This window comes from Dendrobium catenatum, unplaced genomic scaffold (genome assembly GCF_001605985.2).
Source record: "Dendrobium catenatum unplaced genomic scaffold, ASM160598v2 fragScaff_scaffold_1016, whole genome shotgun sequence".
Lineage (NCBI taxonomy): Eukaryota > Viridiplantae > Streptophyta > Magnoliopsida > Asparagales > Orchidaceae > Dendrobium > Dendrobium catenatum.
The window spans coordinates 101,841-128,798 of NW_021319478.1; the positions used below are offsets into that span (position 1 = coordinate 101,841).

General features: G+C 36.0%; 2 protein-coding genes across 4 annotated transcripts; both read right to left on the minus strand.

The window, feature by feature from the left end:
- Positions 1 to 234: 234 nt before the first annotated feature.
- LOC110114295 lies at positions 235 to 11,930 on the minus strand. 2 transcript variants are annotated; one of them, XM_020847130.2, is made up of 4 exons: positions 11,757 to 11,930; positions 4,485 to 6,847; positions 1,351 to 2,056; positions 235 to 1,103 (listed from the first exon to the last, which is right to left on the minus strand). In XM_020847130.2, exons 2-4 carry the CDS (start codon positions 6,778 to 6,780, stop codon positions 491 to 493), a joined length of 3,615 nt encoding a protein of 1,204 aa, XP_020702789.1. In that variant the 5' UTR covers positions 6,781 to 6,847; positions 11,757 to 11,930; the 3' UTR covers positions 235 to 490. The 2 variants fall into 2 exon arrangements, with proteins under 2 accessions (XP_020702789.1, XP_028553664.1); XM_028697831.1 differs by lacking the exon at positions 11,757 to 11,930 and adding an exon at positions 11,419 to 11,527.
- An 899-nt stretch (positions 11,931 to 12,829) lies between these two features.
- On the minus strand, positions 12,830 to 25,863 carry LOC110114303 (transcription initiation factor TFIID subunit 15). 2 transcript variants are annotated; one of them, XM_020847143.2, is made up of 8 exons: positions 25,748 to 25,863; positions 24,014 to 24,149; positions 23,538 to 23,884; positions 23,235 to 23,432; positions 16,833 to 16,916; positions 16,006 to 16,084; positions 15,807 to 15,933; positions 12,830 to 13,311 (listed from the first exon to the last, which is right to left on the minus strand). In XM_020847143.2, the coding sequence occupies exons 2-8, from the start codon at positions 24,128 to 24,130 to the stop codon at positions 13,064 to 13,066; spliced, it is 1,200 nt and encodes a 399-aa protein (XP_020702802.1). In that variant the 5' UTR covers positions 24,131 to 24,149; positions 25,748 to 25,863; the 3' UTR covers positions 12,830 to 13,063. The 2 variants fall into 2 exon arrangements, with proteins under 2 accessions (XP_020702802.1, XP_028553665.1); XM_028697832.1 differs by lacking the exon at positions 25,748 to 25,863 and adding an exon at positions 25,636 to 25,655.
- Between the last annotated feature and the right edge of the window lie 1,095 nt (positions 25,864 to 26,958).

Genomic DNA, 26,958 nt, shown 5'->3' on the forward strand with positions numbered 1-26,958 from the left:
TTCACCTCTCGGGGATCATATAAGATGCTTGAATTCCTCAAATTGAGAAGTTGCTACATCAATCCTATACTCATACATACATTTGTGGATTGTATGAATTGAAGACTTTTCATTGGAATCTATGGATATTTGTGGGTTCATTTTTCACTTTAAATTTTCCCCTTTTTGCCAGATTACTTTCATGGCAGAAAAAGGTTGCTTACAGAAATGTTTTGAAAAAAAAAAAAATACTTTTGTAGCACTTCAAAAAAATTGTTATTACATGTCGAATCTTTAATATAATACAACCACACGAACAACAGATGTCCCTATTCCATTCACCAAAAAAATCGTTGGGCTGATTAAGAACAAGTGAAAACTTACAACCTCATCAACAAATTACCTGAATCTAAAAAATACACCATTCTCCATTACAGATCGACTAGTTACAAAAACTGCTTTTCCTTCACAAAAACTAAAAATAAAAATGTGGCACGTCTTTCCCTCTTTCTCAGTCCTGAGTCTCTCCAAGAGTATATCGAATGAACCTCCTAACTTTGATATTTTCACCAAGAGCAGCTACCGTCTGCTTCACTAAATCCTTCACCAGCAAACTGTCAACCTTGATAAATGGTTGTTCCAGGAGAGCAAGCTCTCCTAACCTCTTTGATATCCTTCCTTCAACAATCCTCTCCCTTATGTTCTCAGGTTTAGACAGCAAATCTTCTCTTTGCATCTCTATTTCTTTCTCCTTGTTCACAATGCTCTCAGGTACATCCTCTACTGAAACAAACTCTACCTGTGGACATGCAACCACCTGCATCGCCAGGTCATCGACCAGCTCAATGAATTTCTCATTGCGGCCGACAAAGTCAGTCTCGCTGTTAACTTCAATCAAGCAACCAATGCGAGAGTCGTGGATATAGGAGGAGATTCGACCCTCGGCAGCCACTCTGGAAGATTTCTTGTCGGCGGAGGAGAGACCTTTTTTGCGAAGGTACTCCTGAGCCTTCTCAAGGTTGCCGTCGCTTTCTAAAAGAGCTTTCTTACAGTCCATCATGCCAGCACCAGTTTCCTCGCGGAGTTGCTTGACCAGTGCTGCCGAGATGGCAGCAGCAGGTGGTCTGAGATATTAGATTTAAGCAACATAAATGTCAACAGGCATCTAATCATCTCAGATTGATTGTAAACTACACAATCAAGTTCTGAAATCTAAAATTCTATCCTAGATGATTGGATACATGTGGATGCAGATTTGATAAAAATGCCAAATTAATTGCTTATTATGATTCTAGTGGTTCAATGCAAAAATTTAAGTGCATTTATGAAGTTGGTGATTAAAAATAATATCAATATGAACTATCAACTTACTTTTCAACAGTTTCCTTTGCTTCAGCAGACTGATCTTTTGGTAATGATGGTGAAGGTTTTGCTGTTGTTTGGGCAGCAACTTCAGCAGCAAAATCCTGACTCTTCTTTTCCAAGCCTTCACCAAGATTATATCGAAAAAACCTTTTCACTTTGATATTTTCTCCAACCGTGGCAATTGTCTGCTTCACCCAATCCTTGACAACTATTTTATCATTCTTAATATAAGGCTGCTCCAGCAATGCAAATTCTGCAAGCCTCTTTTTGATACGACCATCCACAATTTTGGATCTTATCTGCTCTGGCTTCGTCAGCAGGTCTTCTTTCTGCATTTCTATTTCCCTTTCCTTGTTCACAATTTCATCCGGAACATCTTCAGGGACCAAGTAACGAACTTGAGGACAAGCGGCAACTTGCATTGCCAGGTCATCAACTAGCTGCTGAAAGATCTCCCCTCGAGAGACAAAATCTGTTTCACAATTGACTTCTATGAGGACTCCAATTCGGTTATCATGGATATAAGATCCTATTCTTCCTTCTGCAGTAGCTCTGCTGGCCTTCTTATCCGCACTAGCTAATCCTTTTTTCCTGAGAAAGTTCAGAGCTTCAACAAAGTCACCATCTGTTTCTGCAAGAGCTTTCTTGCAATCCATCATACCAGCTCCAGTTTCTTCCCGCAATTGCTTCACAACAGATGGGGAGATTGTTGCTGCATTTCATTCATCAATAAAACAAATAAGAAAAAAAAGCAATATTGGCGTGAGGACATTTCAACTGAACACAGTCTCTAGTGTAACAAGGCCCTCAACAAGAAATTGAACACTATCCATATGCCACATTATTCAATTTCTTGTAAGAACGGAGATGCAGCTCAGTTCGAAAGGATTCCCACAAAGAACATGTGAAGATTCAACATATATTACAACCATGAGTTGTGTAGGAAGTTTATTCAAAAGCTGCATATTCTTGATTTGCTAAATGCTAAGAAATTCCTCCTTATTTGTCCTTTATTTTTAAATTAAAAGCAGGTAACCTCCTTGATTTGCTACAAAACTAACTCCTACCGTGATTAGAAGAGTACCCTTGCTTATATGATTACCCCTTGATCTACAATACACAATCTGATGGGGACATCAGAGCGTGGAAAGTGTATCAAAGACGTGGCCGTCGATCTACGGCCACGATTGAGTCGATGTATTTTTGAGTCATATTAAGTATTTGTCTTTTCTTATTTTATATTTGTATTTTTTGTGTTATTTTCCACTTTTACCCTTTATTAAAGGGAGGTTATATGTAAGTCCTGAGGGCATTGTTGTCTTTTACTTTTTTTGAGTCCTTTGTACCAGGCTATTTATAGCCCTTATGTTTCTCTTTTGATGCTTAATGATTGAATGATAAAAATTTTTATCATTGCTTGAGTTCTTTGTGAGAGTGCTTGGAGAGAGATCCATAGGAGAAAAAATTTGGATCACCCACCAACCTTGGAGACGGTCGGGTTCATGATTCTTCTTCTTTATCGAGTTTTCCTTTCCCTTCATCATCTAGCCGCCGGCCTAAGGTCTCTCCAAGTCCCTAGACTGTCGGCCACTTAATCCCCCACACAACCCGCCGGCTTCATCCACATGCCCACCCCTTCCCCTTGACCTTTGGCTAGTCTCCCTAGCTCCCCACCTCACCCGACCCCATCCCCTTTCACCCAAAATCCGGCGGCAAGCCCATCCAAGCCGCCGGCCCCCCTTGTGGTTTCCCCTCTTGGCTTATGTTCAAACCTTTCCAAGTGGGTCTTCCTAGAAAAGGAAACTTCTTTAATTCAAATTCAAATTTACTTTGAATTTGAATACTTTCCTAAATTATGAAACCTATTTTTGGAAAGCCCCCTAAATTAACTCCTATTTGAATTTAAAATTCAATTGGATTTAAATATACATTTCCCATTATTTAAATCCAAATCAAGCAACATTAAAGGCTCTCCCTAAATTTCTGCTTAAACCTCAAATTTTCGGTCATTGTTTTCTCCAAGGCATATATCAACATCTCATTTGCCAAACGATCCTATTCATCCATCCTTACCTAGTCTTCTTCACTCGTCAGTATAAGCATCTTCAAGGGCCCCATGAGTGCTTCCAATAAATCTTGTTGGACAAGAATTTCATGCATCTTGGTCTTGCAAAACCCAAAGCTCTTTGAGACATCAAAATTTTTTAACTCTTAACTTTATGGCTATCATTCCAATTTCTAATAAATAAAAGAATGCATAACTTTAATCAGTTGAAAAGTCCCCCCAGAAGCAAAAAACAATGAAGCAACTGCAAAAGAAAAGAGAAGGTCGTCAACCAACATTCCTGGCATCAACCATAGAGAAAGTTTTTGACCATCAAGCTCATCATTGAGTCTCATCGACCTTCATCAATTACAGCCTCTAGGGGTTGAATGTCAACAAAACTCACCAAAGGCTCGATCTCCGGCGTCGAAAAATGCTGACGATGTCCTCATCACTAGGGGTTGAATGTCAACAAAACTCACCAAAGGCTGGTAATTCCCAAGAAAGATTTCAAGAGTTGTTTTGTTATCCACCAGCCAACGCCTCCTCGACAGAGCCAACACCAATGACGAAGCTTTCACCTAACTAGTTTTCAGCCACTTCAGCGATGACAACCATGACGATAAATCCATGGATAAATCCTTGCTTTCATATGTACTTGGATCGAGAATCCGTGAAGGATCGCAGACATGTGTTACTATGATATTGTTTTTATAAGGATTTAGGGGTGATGGACTAGCAAATCAGTGGAATAAAATTTTATATTATTTTGATAGATTAATTTTGGCAACAAAATAAAGAGAATATCCAAGAATTCATTCTCAGACTTATAAAGATTTGCTTAGAGAAAACTTAGGAATTTTAACTCCAAATTATCCAGAAATTAACGATTGAATTTAATCTCTAAAAAACTAACAGGCTTGGTCGGCACGCCAATTAAATTTCAGATGCCCATTCGGTGACCTTGTGCTGCAAGTTAGCTTTTGGATTCTCAAATATCATGAAATATTAAATTTCAGTTATTTGTCAAACTGAAAGCACAAACAAAGAAGAAATTTTCTCACAGGTATAGACAAGAATAAAGTTAGCTACAGACCTTTGACAGATCCTTGTTCAGGATTTCCAGATTGCCCGATTGAAATCTTAGATGTTCCCAAAGTCGAAGCCTCCATCTTTTTGATATTGAAGTTAGAAGAGGCTATTTCATTCTCAATTAAAGGAGGCTCTTCTGTTTCCATTTTACCATTTATTACGATGGCATCTGAATGTCCGCTAGCAATTTCATCATTAGCAACTTCTAAAACCAAGAGTTCACCTCTAGCTTTTTTAGAAGATTCTTCAGATTTGGCAGGCTCCACATCATTTTCTTTAGCAATTGGGTTACCAACACTTTCAATATCTTCTGAGAAAGTTATAGCAGTGGCATCAGTTTCTTTATCATCATCCGTTCCGGGGAACTCATCAGTAATGGAGCTTTCAAGAGTTAAAGCTTCTTTTTTTTTACTTTCTTCCATGGTTAAGTTGTTAGAACTTTCCTTATCTTGTAAGAAAGGAACGTCATGGACTTCGTTTTTCTTCAATTCATCAATTATGGAACTTCCAGAAGTTATAAATTCTTTAATTCCATTTTTTATGGCATCAGAATTTTGAGAATTCTCCCCACCTTCTGAAACTGAAATGGTAGAGATATTGCTTTCTTCAACCTCATTAATTATAGGGAGGCTATCAGCCACAGAATTTTCAGCATTTGAGTATCCTCCATTCCCATTTACTTCGGTAGATGGCATTTCAAGTTTATCTTCTGAGGCCAGTTTTTCGGAAACATCAGTATGGCTTTCTTCATCACTTGATGGAGCATCAGCAATAAAAGAAATTTCAGAAATCAAATTTGTTGTACTACCGATGCTTTCATCTTTAGTAATACCTGAGGCAATAGGATCTTCCAATACGTCTGTTTCAGAGGGCCCGTCAGAAACTAGACTGGATGATTCTGTTGGGGTTCCAGAATTATCCTCATCTCCGGTTGAGGTTTCCGGAATATAAATAGCATCCTGAGGTGATTCACTTGCAGGTTCCATATCACTACTAATTTGTTCATCTGGAATAGACTCTGAAGTAGAATCTTCGTCATTAAGCACTTCAGATGTTGATTTTTCAACCTTAAGCCCCAGACCTGAACTAGAAGAAACACCAACCAAGCCTTCTTCGCTGACTTTTGTGGATTCATTGACCTTTTCTTCAATCAAGAGTGAAGTTTTTTTCTGGGTTCTTTCTCTCTCATCCAAAAATGCAGCAATGTCCTCGTTTTGACGGAAAGCTAACTCAAAAGGGTTGGTTGCCACGTGCACTACACCTTGATTAAGCTGCCTATTTATAGATTCAACATCTTCTTCCTTTTTCATTGTTAGAGTAGCCTGTCCTCTTGAAATACGCAACACCCGCACCTTGACTTCCTGACCAACTTGCAGAGAAGAGTTACCCATTACGTTTCCAAACCCTTCAGATTCCTCAGACACTGGTAGAAAACCTTCCTCTCCATCTGGTAGAGATACAAAAGCACCTGATCTGATTGTATTTTTCACTGTGCCATCTAAAATTTGGCCCTTCACAAGTTTGCTACTCTTTTGCCCCTCATCACGTTTCTGATTAGACCTTACAGCATTTTTCCTGACAGATCTAGGCTTATCATTGCTTCCATTGGCAGGAGTTTCCTTTCTCTGCTGTGTCTTACCAGTATTATCACCATCTCGCATGGTGAGAGATATTCTACCAGTTTCCTTATTGGCTTCCACCACCTTTACTTTCACCTCTTGTCCAATGGAAACAGCAGCTGCAACATCTTTGACATATTCATCGCTTATTCTCGAAACATGAACAAGTCCATCTGTGAATGCTCCAAAGTCTACAAAGGCACCAAAGGGTTGAATTGACCTTACTTTCCCGATAAAGGAAGCACCTGGAATCAATTCTTCATCCTTCACAGCGGGCATTTCACTCTTTCTGACAGATCTTGGACGTTTGACTCTAGCAGTGGGAGTCATGGCAGGATTTGATGGGGCAGTTTTGCTTGTCTCAACAGAACTTGGTGAAGCTCCATCTGCAACATTATTGCCTTCTCCTGAAACAGCAGGATTTGGATCTTCTACTGTTACATCAGTCCCAACAGCTGATATTGTTTGACTTCTTAATCCATGTCTAGGTGTGAAGCTAATTCTGTATATCTGAGGCAGATGTAATGATCGAGGAAAATAATATCCTCTGCTATACAATACCCGCTCTGCATGATTATGTGAAGCATTATATTTGGTAAGCTGTATTCTCTTTGTTTGTACGAAGGTGGCTCCAGGAAAGAGATTGATATTTCCTATTGAACAATGGATCAGTGGAGACATCCTCAATTTACTGATTGGTGTTTGCAACTAATACTTAAATGTTAGAAGCTGGACATTCCTTTTTGGACTGCACAACCCAGAAAGTTTTGGCACAAAGTCAGAAAATTTAAAGGAATGAAGCAACGAATTGAAAAACAAAAAGTTTCCACATTCAAGGGCATTTAGAATGATTTATTAAGAAATTGAACATTTGAACTGGAGATATCAGTCATAAGACAATAACATAAAGGAAGATGAGAATTCCATATTAGATAAATGAGATGTTAAATGATATAAAGCTGAAGAGAAAAAACACCTAAGATTGCATACCGTTCTATCCACTATCCTCTGTATTTTGTTCCCAGGATCGGCCAGAACAAGAAATAAAGGCAGCCAACCCTCCCGCTCCTCTTTTAGCCGTCAACTAAAGTTATCTAAAGAAAGAAGCAATGTCTGTATTTGTTCTCATTTAGTTTAGTTGTGAACATTGAATCATCTCACAGTTATTTTCTGGAATTTGGTTTTCAAAGGTGGAAAACAAAAACCAAACATAGAGCAAAAGCTACAACAACAACATCATCAAGTCTTTATCCTACTACATAGGGTTGGCTACATGAATCATTTTTCTACATTGTGTTATGTTAAGAGTCAATTTTTCATTTAAATCTAACAAAGAAATGTTATTTATAATATTTTCTAACCAAGTATTTTCAGATCTAACTCTACCTTTCTTAACATAGGCCGAAGTTTTATGTGACCAAACCATCTTAGGAAACTCTCTATAAACTTATCTACCAATGGAGTTACTCCAACGTTTTCACATACATACTTATGTCATACTCTCTAAGAGTAACGTCACTCATTCACCCGAGCATCCTCATCTCTGCAACACTTAACTTAATTTTATGCTTGTCATTTAATGGCCAACATTATGCGCCATAAAGCATGCAGGTCTCACCACTATTTTATAGAATTTTCCCTTAAGTTTGAGAGGTAATTTTATATCACACAACAGGCCCAATGAATTCCTCCACTTTAACCATCCAACTTGAATTCTACTAATAATATCCCCATCTATTTCACCATCACTTTGAACAATTGACCCAAGATATTTAAAATGTGTACTATTATTAATGACATGATCGTCCAAAGTCACAGTCCATCCACTAGATCTATTACTACTAAAATTATACTCAATGTATTTGATTTTAGAACTTCTCAAACGAAAACCTTTAAACTCTAAGGTTGACCTACATAGTTCAAATATATCTACATCTCCCTCTCTAGTCTTATCTACAAGAAGAATATCATCAGCAAAAAACATACTCCATGGTACATCCTCTTGAAAAGCTATAAAAAAGAAAATTTGAATAGCAAGAAACCTAATCAGAGTTTAAAGATAAATTTCATGGTAAATCTTTTTTTTTTCCTATCTTCTGATCATCATTTGGGAAGATAAATTGTAGTTAATTTCATGGGATAACACCAATATTCATAAACCTCTTGAAAATACCTAGAAGCTTATATAAGTTTGATGCAAACTAAATTTTGCAAATATACGCTTTCTTTCTAAATACTTAAAACACACACAAACTCAAATAAAAATAAGACACAACGACACCTTACAACTTTTATATATTTTAGAGAAGAAAGATACAATGGAATGGTAACTTGTGGAGAGAAGAAATAAGTTAGAAGTTCAAGAAGAATTCATTGAGGGGAAGGGGAAAGAAGCTAGCTCGCAACTAGAAAAAACCCTCAGGTTTCTACTCCAAAAGTAATCACATAACCTCCTTTTAGAACAGCCCAAAACTCCTCTATAAATAGAATAGAAAAGGGAGTCCAACAGCCATGTTCAACCGCCCATACAACCAACCAAAAGGCAGCATTTAAGGCACGTTTGGACCCCCACCCGAACAGCCACAACAAGGGAACCGAGACAGCCAAAAGCAGGAACCGAACAGCCAACAAGGGGAATCGGGACAATAAAGTGCAGGAACCGAACAACCATCAAGGGGAACCGGGAAAGCAGGGAGCAGGAACCAAACAGGCAAAGGCTCAAAAAGACTTCTCCAATCAGCCACAAGGCTCCAAACACCAAACATCCAAAGGAACATGGGCCAAGCCCATTTAGCTAATTTCAGCCCACAAGTAAATGCCCAAATATGCATGCCTTGCTTGCATCAAAGTTCCACCGCATTTTGTGAAATCATTTTTGAATAAATTTGATATCATGGTACTAAGGTGTCACGTTAATTCTAGATGACAACCCTAATACCATAGAACATTTGGCTAGAATGAAATAAAGAGGTGAGGAAGGTAGGGAAGGGCATTCTCACTGTATCATATACCATAAGAAGAGAAGTAATTGAAAAAAAAAAACTTTTGAATCATCTTAAGAAATTCTTCATGCCTAACCTTCATTGTACAAGCAATTAATTACACACAATTGTTTAAGCTTTTGTGCCTCATGGTAGCTCATCACCCTCATCCTTAGTCTGACATTTTGTTTCAATTATTGTCAAGTTATCCAGCTACAGGCATTACTTTTCTTGATGTGGTTAGGCTAAAGATTGTTTGTGGCACTTAAGTTGTCTTAGACTTTACTTCTGAAGATTGGTAGATCCCTCTATATAATCAATTGTTATTGTTGGCATCCCTTTATTCATTGGCTATTACCTTTTTTGTGGTCACCATTACAATTTATTTAAAAATTTATTATTATGAATATTATTATTATTATGAATATTATTACTATTACCATCATCATCAACATATTATTTATGAATTTCTTCTTTTTTGGGGCAAGTTTTATAATACCATCATTGTCAATCCCTAGCCCATATAAGAGGCTTTGAGGGTGGATAATAGGTTGATAGCCAAGTTTAAAACTCGTGTCAAAGATAATGAAATAAATCAAAATTATAATTTTGCTAGTGCTAGAATGTTCCCCCAAAGCAAATGAGTCGTATAATGAAAATATAGGAGCACATAATAGAGCATAGTCTTATAAAAATTGTATCAATTTTAGATGACCAATTTGCTTTCATGGCAGAAAGATCCACAATTGAAGTGATAAGTGAAGAAAATTAATGAAGAAATATAGAGAATATACAAAAGATATTCATACAATCTTTATTGGTCTTGAGAAGACATGATCAACTACTATGGGAGTTAATTTGGTGTGCTTTAATAAAATAAAATATGTATTAAATATATGGTAATGTTATCAAAAATTATGCATGATGGAAAAGTAAAAATAATTATTAAAGATAATATGACTAAAAACAGATGTAGATGATTTGTACATGTACAACAAAGGATAAACAATGCGCCCATTAGAAGAGTTAATTAAATTAGTGTCAAAGGATTATGAAATAAAAGGGATAGACATGAGGTTATATAGATAGAAGTTGTTCAAAATGATTACTGAATAATATGTTTAACCTCCTAAAAACACTAAACAAGAACAAAAGAAAATGAGGCTTGCTAAAGCCAAACCCAAATAATGAAGCTAAGGTTAATAAAGATGATGATGATGATTTGTTTCAAACAATCTACAAGCACACTGCTCTTTCCATATGGAAACCGATGGTGAAAAAAAAAATGCAAGAAACCTATTGAAACCATAACAGAGCAAGGTGCTACAATTATACGCCAGCTCAACTTCAAAAAGCATGCCTAGCTGCAAGAAACATGCAGAAGGTATATATATATATATATATATATTATTATGGTTCCCTGCATATACATTCAATATATCAATGGATTGCACATCTAATTAAATACAACTGCAACCTATCATTATCATGAGTTTTAATTTGATTTGCACCTGATATTCAACTGCAAAGCATATGGTCCACATTGCAATCCCCAGTTAAATCTTTGTATTCAAGAATGCTAAATCAAACTAAAAGCCTACAGAATAAGGTTTCAAAGTCTACAATTACATTGTTACTACCAATATGGCAATCATGCATCACATTGTCAAATTTTATACACCACAATAGGGAAAAACCAAAATAATAAGTATTTAGTAGTTAAATCAGTTCATACGTATATCAACTTATTTCACACTAAGCTTGCAGTACTATCTAGTACAGGGCAAGGCTAAAACAATCATCCAAATAAATGTACTAACATTTTCCAACCTATTTACAAATCTTCAATAGGAGCGGAAATCAAAGATGAAAAGAGAAAAGCCTACAGATTGAGAGACCATCTCTTCAAGAAACTTTCATTATAAATAAATCAATAAAAAGAATGCTTGAATAGATCCTAGAATAAGCAGGCGTTGTTGTCAATATTGGTACTTACGAATTAAAAATAGCATCAGAATTAAGCGAGTTAAAACTAATCATCTTAACCAATTCCAAACAAGAATAAAACTTTAAAAAAAAAAACATAATTGAAGAAAATGGATAGTGAAATTGTCTCATATTGTTCGACTTAATTTCTAGAAAAATTGATAGAAATGAATATCAACAAGATCTCTATATAGCCTTTACCAAACCGAAAACTAAAAAGATGATCAACACAGCAAAAATGATTTTTAATGCTTTTTACCTTAAATCTGCATAAAGCCTCTGAAAACTACATTATGAAACAGAATGACCTACAAACTATTTAAGACAAGAAAACCAATAGCATGGTACATACCCTCCAAGCATCCTGCCATCCTCAAATACTGGTAAACGAAACCTAAAATAGGGAAAATTTTGCTTTGCCGCACCCTATGCTCGTTTTTCCTATATAACTCAAGTGATCATAGGGAAATACAGGTAATCCCATGATTTCCATCATATATAAAAAAAAGAGAAACTTTTTGCACACATTTGCCCACCCACCCTAAAACTGTAAGCAAAGAGGGACAAAAGAGCCAAAAGAACTTTGAAAAAGTGAACTTTTAGAGAAGGCAAAGAAGAACTTTATTACAGAAAATGAAGGCCGAGCAAAAGAGTTACTTTAAAGTAGAAGAGGAGGAGGTGAGAGCTCACCTTCAAGGGAAGTGGAAGCCGGAAGGGCACTTTTACTTTGGCGTCCGTATCTCTCTATTATTGCTGATGCTTCCGTGCAAGGGCGATGAAAACGGAGGGCAGAGAGTAGCTATATATGATTATATCCTTATCCTCGACTTTGCTCTGCGAAGGCTAGTGGGTAGGAAGAACAAGAATGTGCGCCTGCGGCCGCGATCAGTAAAATCTTACAAACTGCCAAAAATAAATATGACTATCCTCCGAGTTACACTTACCACCGCTGAGAGTTGGCCGATCTGGTAAGCAGCTGTCAAATTACTAAGATTAAAGGGCTATTTGGCACGAGCAAAATAAACTTGATAATAATTCACTTAACTTAATATTTCCTAAATATTAAGAGGACGAGATTTTAGACTTGGCATCACAAATACTAAATTTAACGAATTTTTTATAGAATTTTTAATTATTTGTTCTAATATTTACGATTTTATGTGAGAAAATCATTAAAACCCATAAACTCTATAAAAAATTTAGGGTTTAATACATTTTCAATCTAGCCAATAACAGGAAATGAAACAAAATTTATCGAGATTAAAATAGAATTTAATATCTTAACAATCTGCTTTGTAAGATGTAAATTAAGTCGCTTAAATCCTGTCAAAACAGCCCCTAAAAATGGTCGAGAGTTTAAAAAACATTTTGCCGTATCTCCCAGGTATTTCATCTGTTTTAATCAACTTAGATTTTTTTTCTATAGCGAATCTTTCACCAAACATTCAGTATCAACTCTACAATACCCACCACCTTATCATAAATCACACCGTTCAAACATGGAACATGCCAATTTAAACTCCATCAAACCAAATTCTAGCAATCTAGTGTTAGTGTCAATCATCTCATTTTTTTGCCATTTACTGATTCTCCACGGGAGCTTAATTCAAATTGAATCTTGATTACATTTTTTTTTAAATATTGGATCTCGATTTTTTATAGCCATCATATCCTACTACAGATGATTGTAAAAAAAAAAATTAATCATCATAATTTCAAAAAAAAAAAAGCTATAATCAAATAGAATTGAGACATCTGAAAAATAAAACTAACAAAAACTGTCCTAATGCCATTGATCACCTTGAGACCGACATTTTTCAAAACGAACATTTCAGTTTGGTAATAATTAGTCACACTCAAACATGATAAAGATTATCAGATAGAAGCAACAATATAAACCGGACTTTGCACTGTCCGATCAAACGAGTTATAATACAAGTTTAATCCTCATAAAAATTAAATGCCTTGGTAGAAGCTGGAAGTAAATATATCAATCACTACCAATCTCGATGACGATCGCGTTCTCTTCCGTAATCCCTGCTTCTTTCATAATCGTAATCTCGATCCCTGTCTTTATCCCTGCTTCTCTCCTTCACATGCTCCTTGTTTCTTTCTCTGCTCCTGCTTCTGTGCCTCTCTCTCTCGTAACCCTGTCCTCGTTTGTCCCTTCCCCTGCTCATATCTGAGTCACTATGGTCGCTTGCTCTGTACTTGCTTTTCTCTCGCCCATTTCTTTCAGTCAATGCTGTAATAGCCAATCAAAATAAGGAAAACTTCTATCTAGAAAGTTATAAAGAAAAATTAAATCACTTATGCGATGCCGAGTGCCCGCAAAATAAACTGTAACATAGATCATTTTTTACAGCAATAAAGCAGAATTTTGATGCAACTATGAAATTACTATAAAGACAACCAGTATTATTTCCGACTGCAAGCTGCAAAGAAGTTTTCCTTCAGTTACAAATGAGATAAATAAATTGCTGGACATATCTATTTAATTTATTTTATAGGGATTTCATTGGTATCCAAAATTCTTATACATTTATATATCTAACATCTAAATTTTTATATTTAGATACCTGAAATCCAAATCTTTATATCACATCAACATTCCACAAGTATTTACTTTTATAAATAGAAATACACATTTTTCAAGTATATATTTTGATGTGATTGAAATAAAGGTATTTTATAAATATTAAATTTAGGTGTTATGTAAAAATTGTGTAGTATGTCAATCTCACTTTATTTTTATTAATATTTCATTCAAACCAAATGAGAACGGTTACAAAAAAACAAAGTTACGTATTTCAGTTCAACTCCTTTTCACCATTAACATTTCCCATTTTATTTGATCCTCTCATTTCACTCAAGCCAAACAAAGCCTTGCTATATCTAGAAGGCCACAGGCAAGAATAATCAAAGCCTAATAACAACATCAAATAAGCCAAATGTTAGAAGTGATTGGTAATGAAATGCTATAGTCGGCAACAATCTGTTAAAGACCAAACCAAAAAAAAAAAAAAAAATTCAAGTGCAAAGAATGGAAATTATGCACCACATAATATTCTAAATTCTTGGCAAATAATTATGAGTAATGTAATAGTTTCGAGAACAAATGTCAACATCAACATTAGTCTTATCTCAACCATTTTGAGTTAAATTTTATAAGTTTTCATTCATTTATAAAGAGTGATGTTTGTGTGTTAAGCTTATTCTTCATAAATTACTTTTAAGTAACTTCTATCCTTGTTAGTTATCTTAAGTTTACCCATTTTCCTTCATAACTATCCATCTAATAAGTGCATTTGTAACCCTTCATTGTACACAAACAAACCAGCTATATTCAATAGATATCCACCTCAATCATCCCTCTAATTGAATCATTCTTTCATTATACATTTTCCACAAATCCATATAAAAATTCTCGTTTTTGCCACACTCAAACTTAGCTAACAATGATTTTTTTATTGTCCAATACATTAGATCCATTAAGCATAACAGGCCTAATTATTTGCATAAAACATAACTTCAAATCTCTATAATATCCTCTTATTATGTATAAACCAATATTTGATGAGGTATATGCAACTCAATTTAAAAATATCTCAAAATCCCAACCTTCATGAAATTCAACAAATTTACATCATAGTGTTCTACTCATTGAATGGAGCAATTTGATATATAGATCGATATGTTGAATTGTGAAGGATTAGGAGTTAAGGAAGTAAATCTCATTTGCATTTTTTTCCAATGTTAATAAAATATATTCACGGTTTGATTATACAAATTGTTGTAGCAAGGTTAAACTATTTCTCCGCTAAAACACATATCAAAGCATGCATTGCATGATGGTATGGGTACTAGAGTAAATAGCATTTTAAGTGCTTTTAGCAATTCCAGCACTTGTTTAGTGCTTTAGGTAAATCTGGCCAACGGAAACTTATTTTTCTCTTTACGGTGAGCTTGTGGAAGGGCTGGAGCGGGAATAGGTCGCTGGAAGGCGGTGCGTGTAGGAGCTGGGAGTGGATTCTGGAGCTGGCAGTGATAGGTAAGTGGATGGGGGTATTGATCGGGTGATACAGGTAGATGTAGATGCTGGTGGCTGTGTGTGGGGCTGGTCAGTGAGATGAGGAGAGATTAGCGAGACAAGAAGAGGATAGGGAAATGTTTTATTGGCTATTTGAATGGATGGGGTAGTAGAGGTGAAGATAGTGGAGTGAGGATATTTTTATTTATTTCTACTCCATTTTTTGCATACATTGATCATTAGTTGGTTTGTATTCAGGATGTCGTAGTGTGGGGAGTTATGGAGGAAAAACTCAAGCTGTACATTCGAAGGCGAAAGGTGTGTGATTGAGAAACAACTTTATAAAAAGTATCAGTTTAAGGGGCCAACTATCATAAATAACTTAGGATGTCAAACTTAAAAGCATAATGAGAGGCTTTAGTTTGGAAAAGACATCTTCGATTCTAAACGACCTTACATCCAACTGAAGTTCTGCCAGAAAGCCATTCTTCTTTTGTATTTCATTGAAAGATCAAACTTCTGTTCAGGTCAAAACCACGAATAAACCAATATTTTCTGCTGATAGTTACTTTGATGAAGTTCAGTTAGCAAGCAATCAAAGGCGCTAAAAAATAATCAAAACCTAAGTTGCGCATGGCACCTTCAATGAATTCCAATACTAATTACAATATCATTTAGTTAAAAAGGCACCAAAATATAATGGATAATACCTAATTCATCAACCTCCCATCCAGCACGGCCAGAACCTGGAAGGGAATGAGCAGCTTCAGCCTGTTGGGCTTTTGCACGGTATTTCTTTTTGAGGTTTCCAAATTCATCATACATCTCTCCATCATCCTTGAAGGACAGCGTAAAAAAAAAAGTTATATAGAGAAAGAAAACAATTTTAAAATGTTAAATGGGGCAAACCTCAGCTTCTTTACGACGTCTTTTTGTTTCCTCTATTTCCTCTTCATCAAGTTCTTTATAACCACCACCACGCCCCCCTCTGTAAATGGCACGAAAAGTAAAATTAAGCTTCAATTACAGAAACTAGCCTACAAGTCTACAACTATAATTTCAACTTCCTATGGATAGCAATCCTAAGATTCTCCATAGCAGACGCTCGTGTTGTGCATATAAAAAGCGAGATACAAGCAGTAGCAAGCACATAAATATTGAACTCGGAACTATTTGAGCATTGATGAATATGCATGGGAGACTCTCAGCATATTCGATCAACATATTATCACAAGTAGAACAATATCAAGAATCAATTTCTCAACTTGCTTTCTATATCCATAGGCCTTCCGAACAAAATGGATATTATGAAGAAATAATTGAGGTCATAAGCAACAAATCCTGTAGTTTAACTAACGCTAGGTAAGATTTCCTTGATATCAATGACAACTGCAAAAGAGAAAATGTCATATGGGAGTAATCACCAAAACATACCTCTAAAAAGTAAAAAAATAACACAAGCAAATAAATCGTTTACAGACCCAATGAATCACTAGAGATTATTTTAGACTAGAAAATCTCAGTAAACCTCGCTGAAAAGAAGCCATGAAACCAAATTACTTAATTCTAGAAACCATTTCAGGTGTTTATGATCGCATCTCTTTTATATGATACACTACAATCAGCAAAATAACATATGACAACTGATATTTGGAAAGTGACGACCATGAACCACAACAAACAACATGAGTGAAAATCTATATTAAAATGTAAAAATGCTCGTGATACGTTATTACCTCACGCCACCTTCATTGTGACCTGGCTTATTGGTGTTACATATATTACACTTCAAACGTTTTGCCCAGTTGATATTTCCACACCTGTACAATCATAAATCCTTGAGTGCTAAACAAGTTGAACATTATAAAAGAAAATCCATTTAACAATTATTGGCAAGCTAGTCAATGGTAAGAAAAGAAAAGGTTTAAATAAGACAACATAGCTGCTATTTGATAGGAAATACTTGAGTTCGCAAGTAACCCTAAGGTAATACTTGAGTTCGCAAGCAAACCTAACCAAAATCAAGAGAAAACTGCTGTTTACAGCAGGAAAACAGCAAATCGCAGCAGCTTTAATGGAGAAAACTCAAGAAAAATAGAGAAGAACAATGTCTTTCACTAGTAGATTCAAGAACGCAAACAAAGATACAATTTCCTTCAATCCGAGAGGAAGGAATGACTCTCCAAATCTCTAGCCGTAGCCTAGAGCCCAAGAACACAAACCCTAGATCTCAAAAATATTCAAATTCAAGATGAGAGAACAAAACTAACATTATTCCCTAATTAAAGCAAAAGGACTCTTGCAAAATACCTAATGAGCCCCTAATTCAAATATTTTTCCCTCCCACACATGAAATCAGCCCATATTGGGCCCCACAAACTTCCCCCCCCCCCCATGTTGGTTCCGCCTCCTCTGGTAGACCCGGACCGGTCCAACCGGTCCCTCCTGGGCGGCCCATAACACTATTATATATATATATATATATATATATATATATATATATATATATATATTATATAATTAAAAACAAAGGAAAATGTGATACCTAGATGTGATCAGTAGGCAGTGATGAATCTCCAGGGTGATGTAGAGTAAATTGGCATACAGGGCCAGTTAAGAATGCATTCAAAGCTGGGACTTTAGATATTGAACTATTTAATCAATCAAGGGTAAAGAAGGCCCAAAGCATCGAAGGCCTTAAGAGTGCATTAAAATGCAAAACCTCTTAAATAAGGTTCATCAACACCTTGATTTTAATATGTTTCTATTAGGCCGGCCCAAGCTGAACCGGTCCCTCCTGGACCGGTTCACTTCTATAGGAGGCAGACCCAAAGAGGGAGGCGGAACCTGGAGGGGGCGGAATAGGGGTGGGGCCCACTCATTGATTGGAGCAAGGGTTTAAGAGGGAAAATTTAAATTTGGGAGCTGTTTAGGGATTACTTAATTATATTTTGCTTTAAGTAATTTCCTTTTGACTAGGGTTAGGGTTATCTTGAATTTGGAGGCTGAATTTGAGATCTCTTGTGTGGTATTTGGGCTCTAGTCTTTGGCTAGAGATTTGGAGAGTTGAATCTTCCTCTCGAATTGAAGATTCTTAAATCTCTTGCTGTTTTTCTTATTCTTTTGCTAAATTGGAGATCTTATTTTGCTGTTTCTCTACTAAGTTTGGAATTTCTGCATCAACGTTGCTGAATTTCAGAATGGTGACTATTTTCTATCAGTTTCCTGTGAGTTCTGTATCACCACATAAATTAGGGTTCTCTGGCTAAGTGAAATATTCATGCATACTGATTTCCTAATATAATTGATATGATTTCAAATATGCTCACACAAATAACTTAATAGCACACTTTCTTTAAATGAAAACAATGCAATGCTAAAATTGAAGATCAAAGTGTAATGAAATGATCAAACATATTTAAGAATGTCAACTAAAAATTGGAAACAATTAAAATAAGTGAATGAATCAATTTCCACAAATCAGATTTATGTCATGTCATGTTCTGATCAAAATCAATAGCACAAAACAAGCGATTACAAATTCTGTAGACAAAATATAATAAAAAACGAATTTACCAAAGTAAGAACAAACCAAGCCTCATGTTAGTACAAGGAAATGACTTCATGGAATTAAATAGCACATTTATATCATGCTTAAAGGAATCATAAATCCAATTTACACTTAGAATATAGAAACTGAAATGAGAAATTTCATTTAAGCCATAAGTTCACAGTTATATGGCTCATATTGTTATTTATAACTCCTCATAAAATGGGCTAGGAAATAAGGTCAGCAAATAATCAATCAAAATCTAAATTTAAATTAATTTTCAATTCAATGTTTTTTTTTAAATCTCAATTCAATTATCCTAGCAATCTTCCAATCTTAATTTTCCAAAGCCACCAAACAGCAACAGTTGCAGGTCTCACAGATTACTCCTGTTCAAGAAATCATACAATAATTCGGCCAGAAGGAAGCTTATAATAGCACACACAAAAGCACCCAAGAATCCCACGAAAAGGACAAACTAAGCCTCCGAAGTTAACAAAAAACTCATCAAAGTGAAAACCACAAATCATACCACTAACTAACACTTTTTTTTTTTGGTATATCTAATGAATAATGCCAAAGGCCGCGCCTCCCAAACAACTATCAAAATGATTGCTACACATATTAAGCAAAAATTAGAAGCTGGAAAAACAAAATAACTAGTAGTTGATAAAAATAAATATCAATAATTGGTAAGTAAACTATCTAATTGCCCACCGAACCAAACATTAGATAACTAGCAGGCATGATTAATCGATTCATGCATGATAATAAACTCACATTAGAGTCGACATAGATGCAGACTATGCAAGTTCATTAGTAGATAGAAGATCAACATCAAATTCTTACACAATTCTAGGCAAAAATGTTGTAGCATGAAAAGAGCAAAAAAGCATAAAGTTGTGGGGATAGATCTAGGGTTGAATCAAAATTCAGAGCTGTGGCCCGAGGAATTTGTGTTATGACTAAAGATCAATTTAGATGAACAACAAAACAAGTGGGAATAGTCTTGAACTTGTATTGTAACAACAAGTCAACAAAAGGTATTGCTCATAGTCATAACACAACACAACATGACCAAACAAAAATATATTGACATTCACAAATACTTCATCGGGGAAAAGCTAGAAGATGGCTTAATCAGCACGTCTTACGTGCCCTTAAGAAATCAACTAGCATATGTGTTTACAAAAGACTTATCGGAGCAATTTTTCATGAAATCATCTCAAGTTGGGAATGGAAAACAACTATCTCGAATTTGAAAGAGAGTGTTAGAACCTACACCTACAAGCACTAAAGAATGAAACCAGAATTGATTGAAGGAATTCGGTGTTATAGAAGGACCAAATATTAAAGAAGAAAATTAGAAGCTAGACAAAACAAAATAACTAGTAGTTGATAAAAATATATATATCAATAATTGGTAAGTAAACTATCAAATTTGCCCACCGAACCAAACATTAGATAACTAGCAGGCATGATTAGTCGATTCATGCATGCTAATAAACCCACATTAGAGTCGACATGCAGATTATGCAAGTTCATTAGTAGATAGAAGATCAACATCAAATTATTACACAATTCTTAACGAAAATGTTGTAGCACGAAAGAGCAAAAAAGCATACCGTTGTGGGGATAGATTAGGGTTGAATCAAAATTCAGAGCTATGGTCTGAGAAATTTGTGTTATGACTAAAGATCAACTTAGATGAACAACAAAACAAGTGAGAATGTCCTTGAACTTGTATTGTAACGACAAGTCAACAAAAGGTTTTGATCATAGTCATAACACAATACAGCATGACCAAACAAAAAATATTGACATTCATAAATACTTCATCAGGGAAAAGCTAGAAGATGGCTTAATCAGCACGTCTTATGTGCCCTCAAGAAATCAACTGGCATATGTGTTTACAAAAGACTTAACGGAGCAATTTTTCATGAAATCATGATGCAGGACTATGTAAATGAAATGCAATTTAACTTATAAGGAGTTTGCACAACTTGTGATTTGAATAATTCAAGAACAAAATTACTAGCGAATTCAAACAACGATTCAAAACGATTAGGAGTTATCCACTTAGGTTTAAATCAAATGCTATGAGTTTTGAAACTTCCAAAATAAATAGAAAAATTAACACAATGCGTAGTATTAGTTTTCAATTTAATCTCTAATCTAACAATGAGAATTAGGATGCATCGAGGTGCGCTCAAAACCTACGATTACTAAGCTTAAGCAAAAGCAATTGGAAGAGTCCGTCGTGACTGCAATCAAACCAACGAGAATTTAGACTAAAAGGAATAAGACGCAAGGGAAAAGAGAAACCTTCGTTAGGGAGAGGTGGAGATCCTCTACTCGACGCCTTCGAAGTGCTCGTCAATGGCTTCCGTCAAAGCAAATAGGATGCGCTCCACGTAGCCTTCAACGGTGCGGTCAATCTCAAGATTCACGTCGAAGAAGGTGGAACGTAGGATGTCGGTGAAGCCGTCTTCGTCCCAAGTGATGCCGTATTCAGTTTCCGGATCCGCCATTCATGGGAGTTAGGAAACAATTATCTTCTTTATCTTGCTAAGGGTCTTGAGATGAATGAAGAGAAAGAAGTTTCTCTTACAATTGAAAAGGAGGGAGAACCAAGGAGGAAATCTGAAATAAAATTTCAGATTTTTGTGTATGGAGAGTCAACAATGAGAGGGAATTTTGACAGAGAAAGGGGGCGGGTAAGGGAGGCTAGGCCGGCGGCAAGGATGAGGAGGTAGGGGATTTAAATTGTTTCCTAAAGCAAGTGGTTAACTTTAGAAACAATTTCAATCAAGGAGGTGGAGTTTTCGGCTGAGGAGGTGGAGTTTTCGGCTGAGGAGGTGGAGTTTTCGGCTGAGGAGGTGGAGGGAAAATAATAATACATATTTTCAAAGGGGGTTTAGGAAATAATTAGGAAATAAATCCCAATTGTTCATACAAGGGGGCCGGCAGCATGAATGGGCAAGGGGGGCTTTTATGAGGGCAATTAAAGTTTCTTAATTTGAGTTTTGAATTTATGAAAGAATTATTTTAAATCCAATTGAATTGTAATTTCAATTAGATCAAAATAGAAACTTTCCTAAAATTGTTGAGTTATTTTAGGAAGGATTTCGAAATTCAAATTCAAGGATCAAAATTATCCCCAAATCAATTCACACCCAATCAGTAAACTTCAAGAGGGAATATGGGCTGGACTGTGGCCGGCGGCTAGAGCCTATGGCCGGCGGTTGGGCTCGGGTGGGAGCTTGGCCGTGGGTTGGGGAGGGGAAGTAGGTGCACGGGTGAGGGATGTGGGGAAGGAAATTGGGTAGTGGTTTTGGAGGTGGGAGGAAAGGCTCGATGGGAAGAAGTTTGGTGGCTTGGGTGTAAGGGGAAAACAAGGTGTCGAGCAAAATAACGAACCACGAACCCGGCCATCTCCAAGGTTGGTGGGTGGTGCGCAAATATCCCTCTCCTAGGGATCTCTCTCCATCAAACACTCAAACTCTCACAAGAGCTCATGCAAGAAGAATATTTCATAAGCAATCATTCATTAACCATGAAACAATAAGCAAAGGGTTATATATAGCCAAGTACAATGGACTCAAAGAAATAAAGACTCAAATGCCCTTTGGGTTTACATACGACAACTCCCATAAGAGGGGTACAAAGGGAAATAAAAAAAATACACCTAAGCAAATAACAAAATACATGAATAATAAAATACACCAATGACTCAAAAATATAAAAACTCAATCGTGGCCTTAGGTCAGCGACCACGTCTCTGATAAACCTTCCACGATCTGATGTCCCCATCAAATCATCTCAAGTTGGGAATGGAAAGCAACTATCTTGAATTCGAAAGAGAGTGTTGGAACCTACAAACGCTAAAGAATGAAACCAAAATTGATTGTGAAGGAATTTGATGTTATAGAAGGGCCAAATATTAAAGAAGAAATTTCAGGAAGGGTTTTGACATGAAAGGCATGCTACAAAGCTATGTATTTAAATATGACTATATATATTTAAAGTAGGTAGGTTATTCTATATATTTCATGCATTTCAGCTAAAGATGTAAGGATGTAAATAGTTTTCATATCTTTCTATAGACTTTTTCCTAATTTTACTATTAGAATAATCTATATACAGCTTGTATCAAATGCATTGAACAAATAAGAAATAATTCATTCCCACCATTCTTGTTTTCCAGGCATAACAATCAAAATAAAAAAAAATTGAGAAGAAATTGGTAGAAGCATTAGTGTAGAAAACACCAAACCAGAGAGAGCTGCTCAAGTGTCTTTTCATCTTTCCCAGCTTCTCTATTGCCTTCTCTATTTTTTAAGGTTGTCTTGCCTCAGCTAGAAAAATAAAAATGGAGAATCCTAGCATTCACCATAGGAACATGTGACAAATTCGTAATTTTTTTCCAACTACCTTGAATATATTCTAACAATAAAAAGAACTTTTCAAAATCATTTATAACAACAAACAAATGCCACACAAAAATAAGCAAATTAATACTGTTCAACAAGCAAGATTTTAGTAAAACTCCTAAGTAATTCCACCTTGATTGAGACAAGAGTCTTACATTGGGCATGACCAATCGTTTGGACCAAACAGCCCAGTGGTAGGGCCAGCTACTGCTCGACCACGCCCACCTGCTTCATTGCTACCACGGCCCCTTCCCTGCCCACCACGCCCAGCTCCTATTCCACCAGCACCAGCAGGACGAGCAGTCCCACAGCGATTGCATACGCCACGAAAGGCAAAATTTACATTGGAACAACTGCTAAAATAAAAGATCATGAGGAAATTGTATATCAACACTCAAAAGTTATGCAAATGTGGAAAGGTGAAAGAAAGGGCTGCTCACCAATATCACAGCACAGACCTTGTATTTGGGCATAACCAGTCTCCATCCTGCTGCCATGATTTCCCTAAAGCATCAACCTGCCCTCTACCTCTGCCTCCAGAACCATTTATTTCATCTTGCCCTCCTAAATCCCCAGATATGTTGAGATCTGCAACAAGGTTAAATTGTTCTCCAGATTCTTTAGCCTTTGACTCTGCTATATAAACCTCAATGGTGCTTCCATGAAAATCTTTATTATTAAACCACTCCACAGCAGCCAAAGCTGCATGAGGATCTTCATATGTAACTGTTGCATCGCCCTTTGGTTCATTAGTAACTTTGTCTCGATACAACCAAATCTTCGGCCGACCACTCCTTTTGTCCTTCTAATAAATAAACAGAGACTAAATTAGGAAAAAATCACATGACAAATACATTTTCATGAATGCAGAGTAAATACAATAAAAAATAGAGTTGTGGTGATGGTTTTCCATAATACCTTGTGAAACCCATACCTTTAGCAACCCTATGGTGCCAAAATGTTCAGCCAGCATATTCTCATCAGTTCCAGGAGGCAATTTGCAAACATAGACACATCCATTAGAGGTATTTTTTCCCAAGTAACTTGCCATGCCAATAGATGGGTACTGCCTACAGTAATAAAATAAAAAACCGCAGCATTCAGCATATATGCAAGTCTGGGTACTGTCTTATAAAGACTCAATTGACTACTAGTAAAAAATAATAAATGAAAATATCAGCAAAAGCTGTCAATTTGCAAAGCAAAATTATGTCCAAAATCAGCAACAACAAGGAATCACAACATGTGTAATGCATTGGTCAGCAAAGATAGTTACATGGTGTATGAGAGGGTACATTCATAGAACCAAAATACGGATTAGGCATAAAACATGGAAATTTGAAGTGATTTAGTAATTATTTTACTCCAATTCACAAAAGGAATAACAGTACCAGAAATAATATCCCATTAGTTTTATAGAAAATAAAATGCAATTGCTACAAACTTTAAAATTAAGTTACAAGAGTTTCCAGTGTTCTTTTGGCTATTAGAAAATTTGAAGCTAATAATACCTCACTAAGCCAACCGTAACAAATGAAGTTCTACCAGCCTATCTCTTCTACTAGCCAGAAAGACAATGTTATAGAGAAATTAATAAAGAAAAAAAAAATGATGAATGATCGTGTAGCAAAAGGGGCGTAAATGTAGTGATGGAACTTCAGAAAGCAAGTTCTATGATGCCAAACCTTTAGATACCTATCAAACGAAGAGTAATAATGGCTGAGCAGTTAAGAAAGCAATGTAATGAAATAACCCAGAAGACTCCAAGGGTGATAATAATAATTTATACTCAATGATTCTCGATATATCTGGCTTATTTCATCTCATATGTCCTATTCCATTTTTCATATATAAATAAAGTAGTATTTATTAACTCTTTTTTTCTCAAAAGCGTGCTTCATCCTTCTTTGCTTTGTTTTCCTAACATGTTTTCTTGCATAATCTTGATGTTCAGTCTCAAATATCACTTTTCCTAAGAAAAAAAGAAAGAAAAACAAAATATTACATGGTACATAACTACATAAGGCCACCATAAAAAGTTCAAACATTTCCTGCGATGCATATGTAAGAAATTCAATATCAATTTACAATTATAAGCAAGCCCAACAACTCATAGTGTCAATTAGACTGAAACAAAAGAAAGAACATAATGCTGAAAAAAAAAAAACACTATCAACCAATATAACAAGCACACACACTGATTGAAAAGGATGTAGAAAAAATTCCAGGTTAAACAAGGTATTGTAAAATGGATCAACATAATAGAAACAAAGAAAATGATGACAGATGATCAACCCTCAAGAAATATACAAAGTTCAGTTGTGCTAGCGTAAATTCATGCTTCGATAACGTAATGTTAATTACTTACTTTTCTACCTAACTCCTAGGGTTGTTTGATATCAAGGTTTGCAAAGTTAGAATTACGCCAAACACAGCAAGCAAATTGAAGAGGCTTTCTTAAATCCTGGCTTCATAAATCTAAAAGATTCAGCCTAGAGCATGGATTTACTATATCCTGACAGTAAGGTCTAGATTTTAGTGATTTAACAAACCCACGTAATGGTTGATTAGAAGCCTTGGCATCCTCTTTGAAGTTCAGAGATAGTAATCGACCAAGAGGCTTGTTGCGGCTACTCATCTAATGAGATAACACAACTAAGAATCTCACCTCCAGAAACGAAAGAATAAAGATTTCAACTTGAAGAACCGCAAGAAAGGACTCCTTCAGACAGATCGTGCAAAGCAAGAACATGCGAGAGAAGGGATGGCGATTAGGGCTCGTTCTTGTGTTCTCAGGACGGAACCTCATCAGGTTGGCACTTTGCTCTATTTACTTAAAAACTACAGGATTCTACTTTACCAATTTGCCCTTATTGATTTACATACAAACCATAAATTAATTAATTATTTATTTATATATAATTAAAAAAATACCATCTATATGTTTTTTTCTCAAAACTTTTTAGGCTGAAAGTTTTCTTTTGGCCGAAGTTACTTAAAATAAGGGATAAAATATTATATTCTTGAGCCATTTTAGAAGTTGAAGCATTTAAAATGGATTCAAACATATTAGAATTTGAATATTGTTTGAAGTTTGAATTCAAATTCTTACATAATCAGTAGTGTTCGAACCAAGTTCAAATTATGTTTGAACTTAGAATCAACGAACATGTTAATGTTGTTAACCTCGATTTTGTCAAATCCTTGAGTCTTGAAGGTTGACTTGGTCAAATTGACCAAGATAGAGCCCAAAGCCACCCCTAACCAGTTTAGTGGGTCGATCTAAGTCTGTTGAGCCCAGGTCCAAGCTCTGGGTCGACCTGGTTGACCAAGTCAACCCAGGTTGACCCAATTAGCCTTAAGAAGTTATTTTTAATCCAAATCAATTCCAGCTCATCCAAGACTCAAACTCACGTCCCCTCTGACCTATTTGACTGGGTTGATCAGGTCAACCCTTGACTGGTCAACCCAGGTCTTAAATAGGTCAATCTTGACCTATTAAGGCTAATTAAAGCCCCTTTAATGGTTTTAAATGCTCATTGACGTTTTAGAATTCAAAATCCCGCCTAAATCACTCACTCTCGCTCTGGATTTCACCCTTGATCTCATCTCCACCGTCCAAGAGAGAGAGGAGTTTAAATAGTGAAATTTAGGTCGTTTTAGGGACTTTTTGCTCTTGCTTGATCTCGAGACCACCTCAGGTCCTGAGATTTGGTGAGAGCACTCCTGCAACCTTCCTCCACGTTTTCCAACCCAACTCGGACCTCCTCGAATCGCCGACGGCGAGATCCCGACGAGACTGAAGGCTGAACCCTTCTACGGCGAAATCAATTCGATCCAAGGAGTTTTGGAGCTCGACATCAACTAGGAACTTGTTCG

Coding starts and splice junctions, on each gene's coding strand:
- LOC110114295 (XM_020847130.2), bottom strand. CDS start 6,780: ATGTCTCCACTGATCCATTGTTCAATAGGAAATATCAATCTCTTTCCT. Junction 2,057..4,484: donor TGAACAAGGATCTGTCAAAG/GTCTGTAGCTAA, acceptor AATGAAATGCAG/CAACAATCTCCCCATCTGTT. Junction 1,104..1,350: donor GCAAAGGAAACTGTTGAAAA/GTAAGTTGATAG, acceptor CTAATATCTCAG/ACCACCTGCTGCTGCCATCT.
- LOC110114303 (XM_020847143.2), bottom strand. CDS start 24,130: ATGGCAAGTTACTTGGGAAAAAATACCTCTAATGGATGTGTCTATGTT. Junction 16,917..23,234: donor AACGATTGGTCATGCCCAAT/GTAAGACTCTTG, acceptor ATGATTGTACAG/GTGTGGAAATATCAACTGGG. Junction 16,085..16,832: donor CACAATGAAGGTGGCGTGAG/GTAATAACGTAT, acceptor TGCCATTTACAG/AGGGGGGCGTGGTGGTGGTT.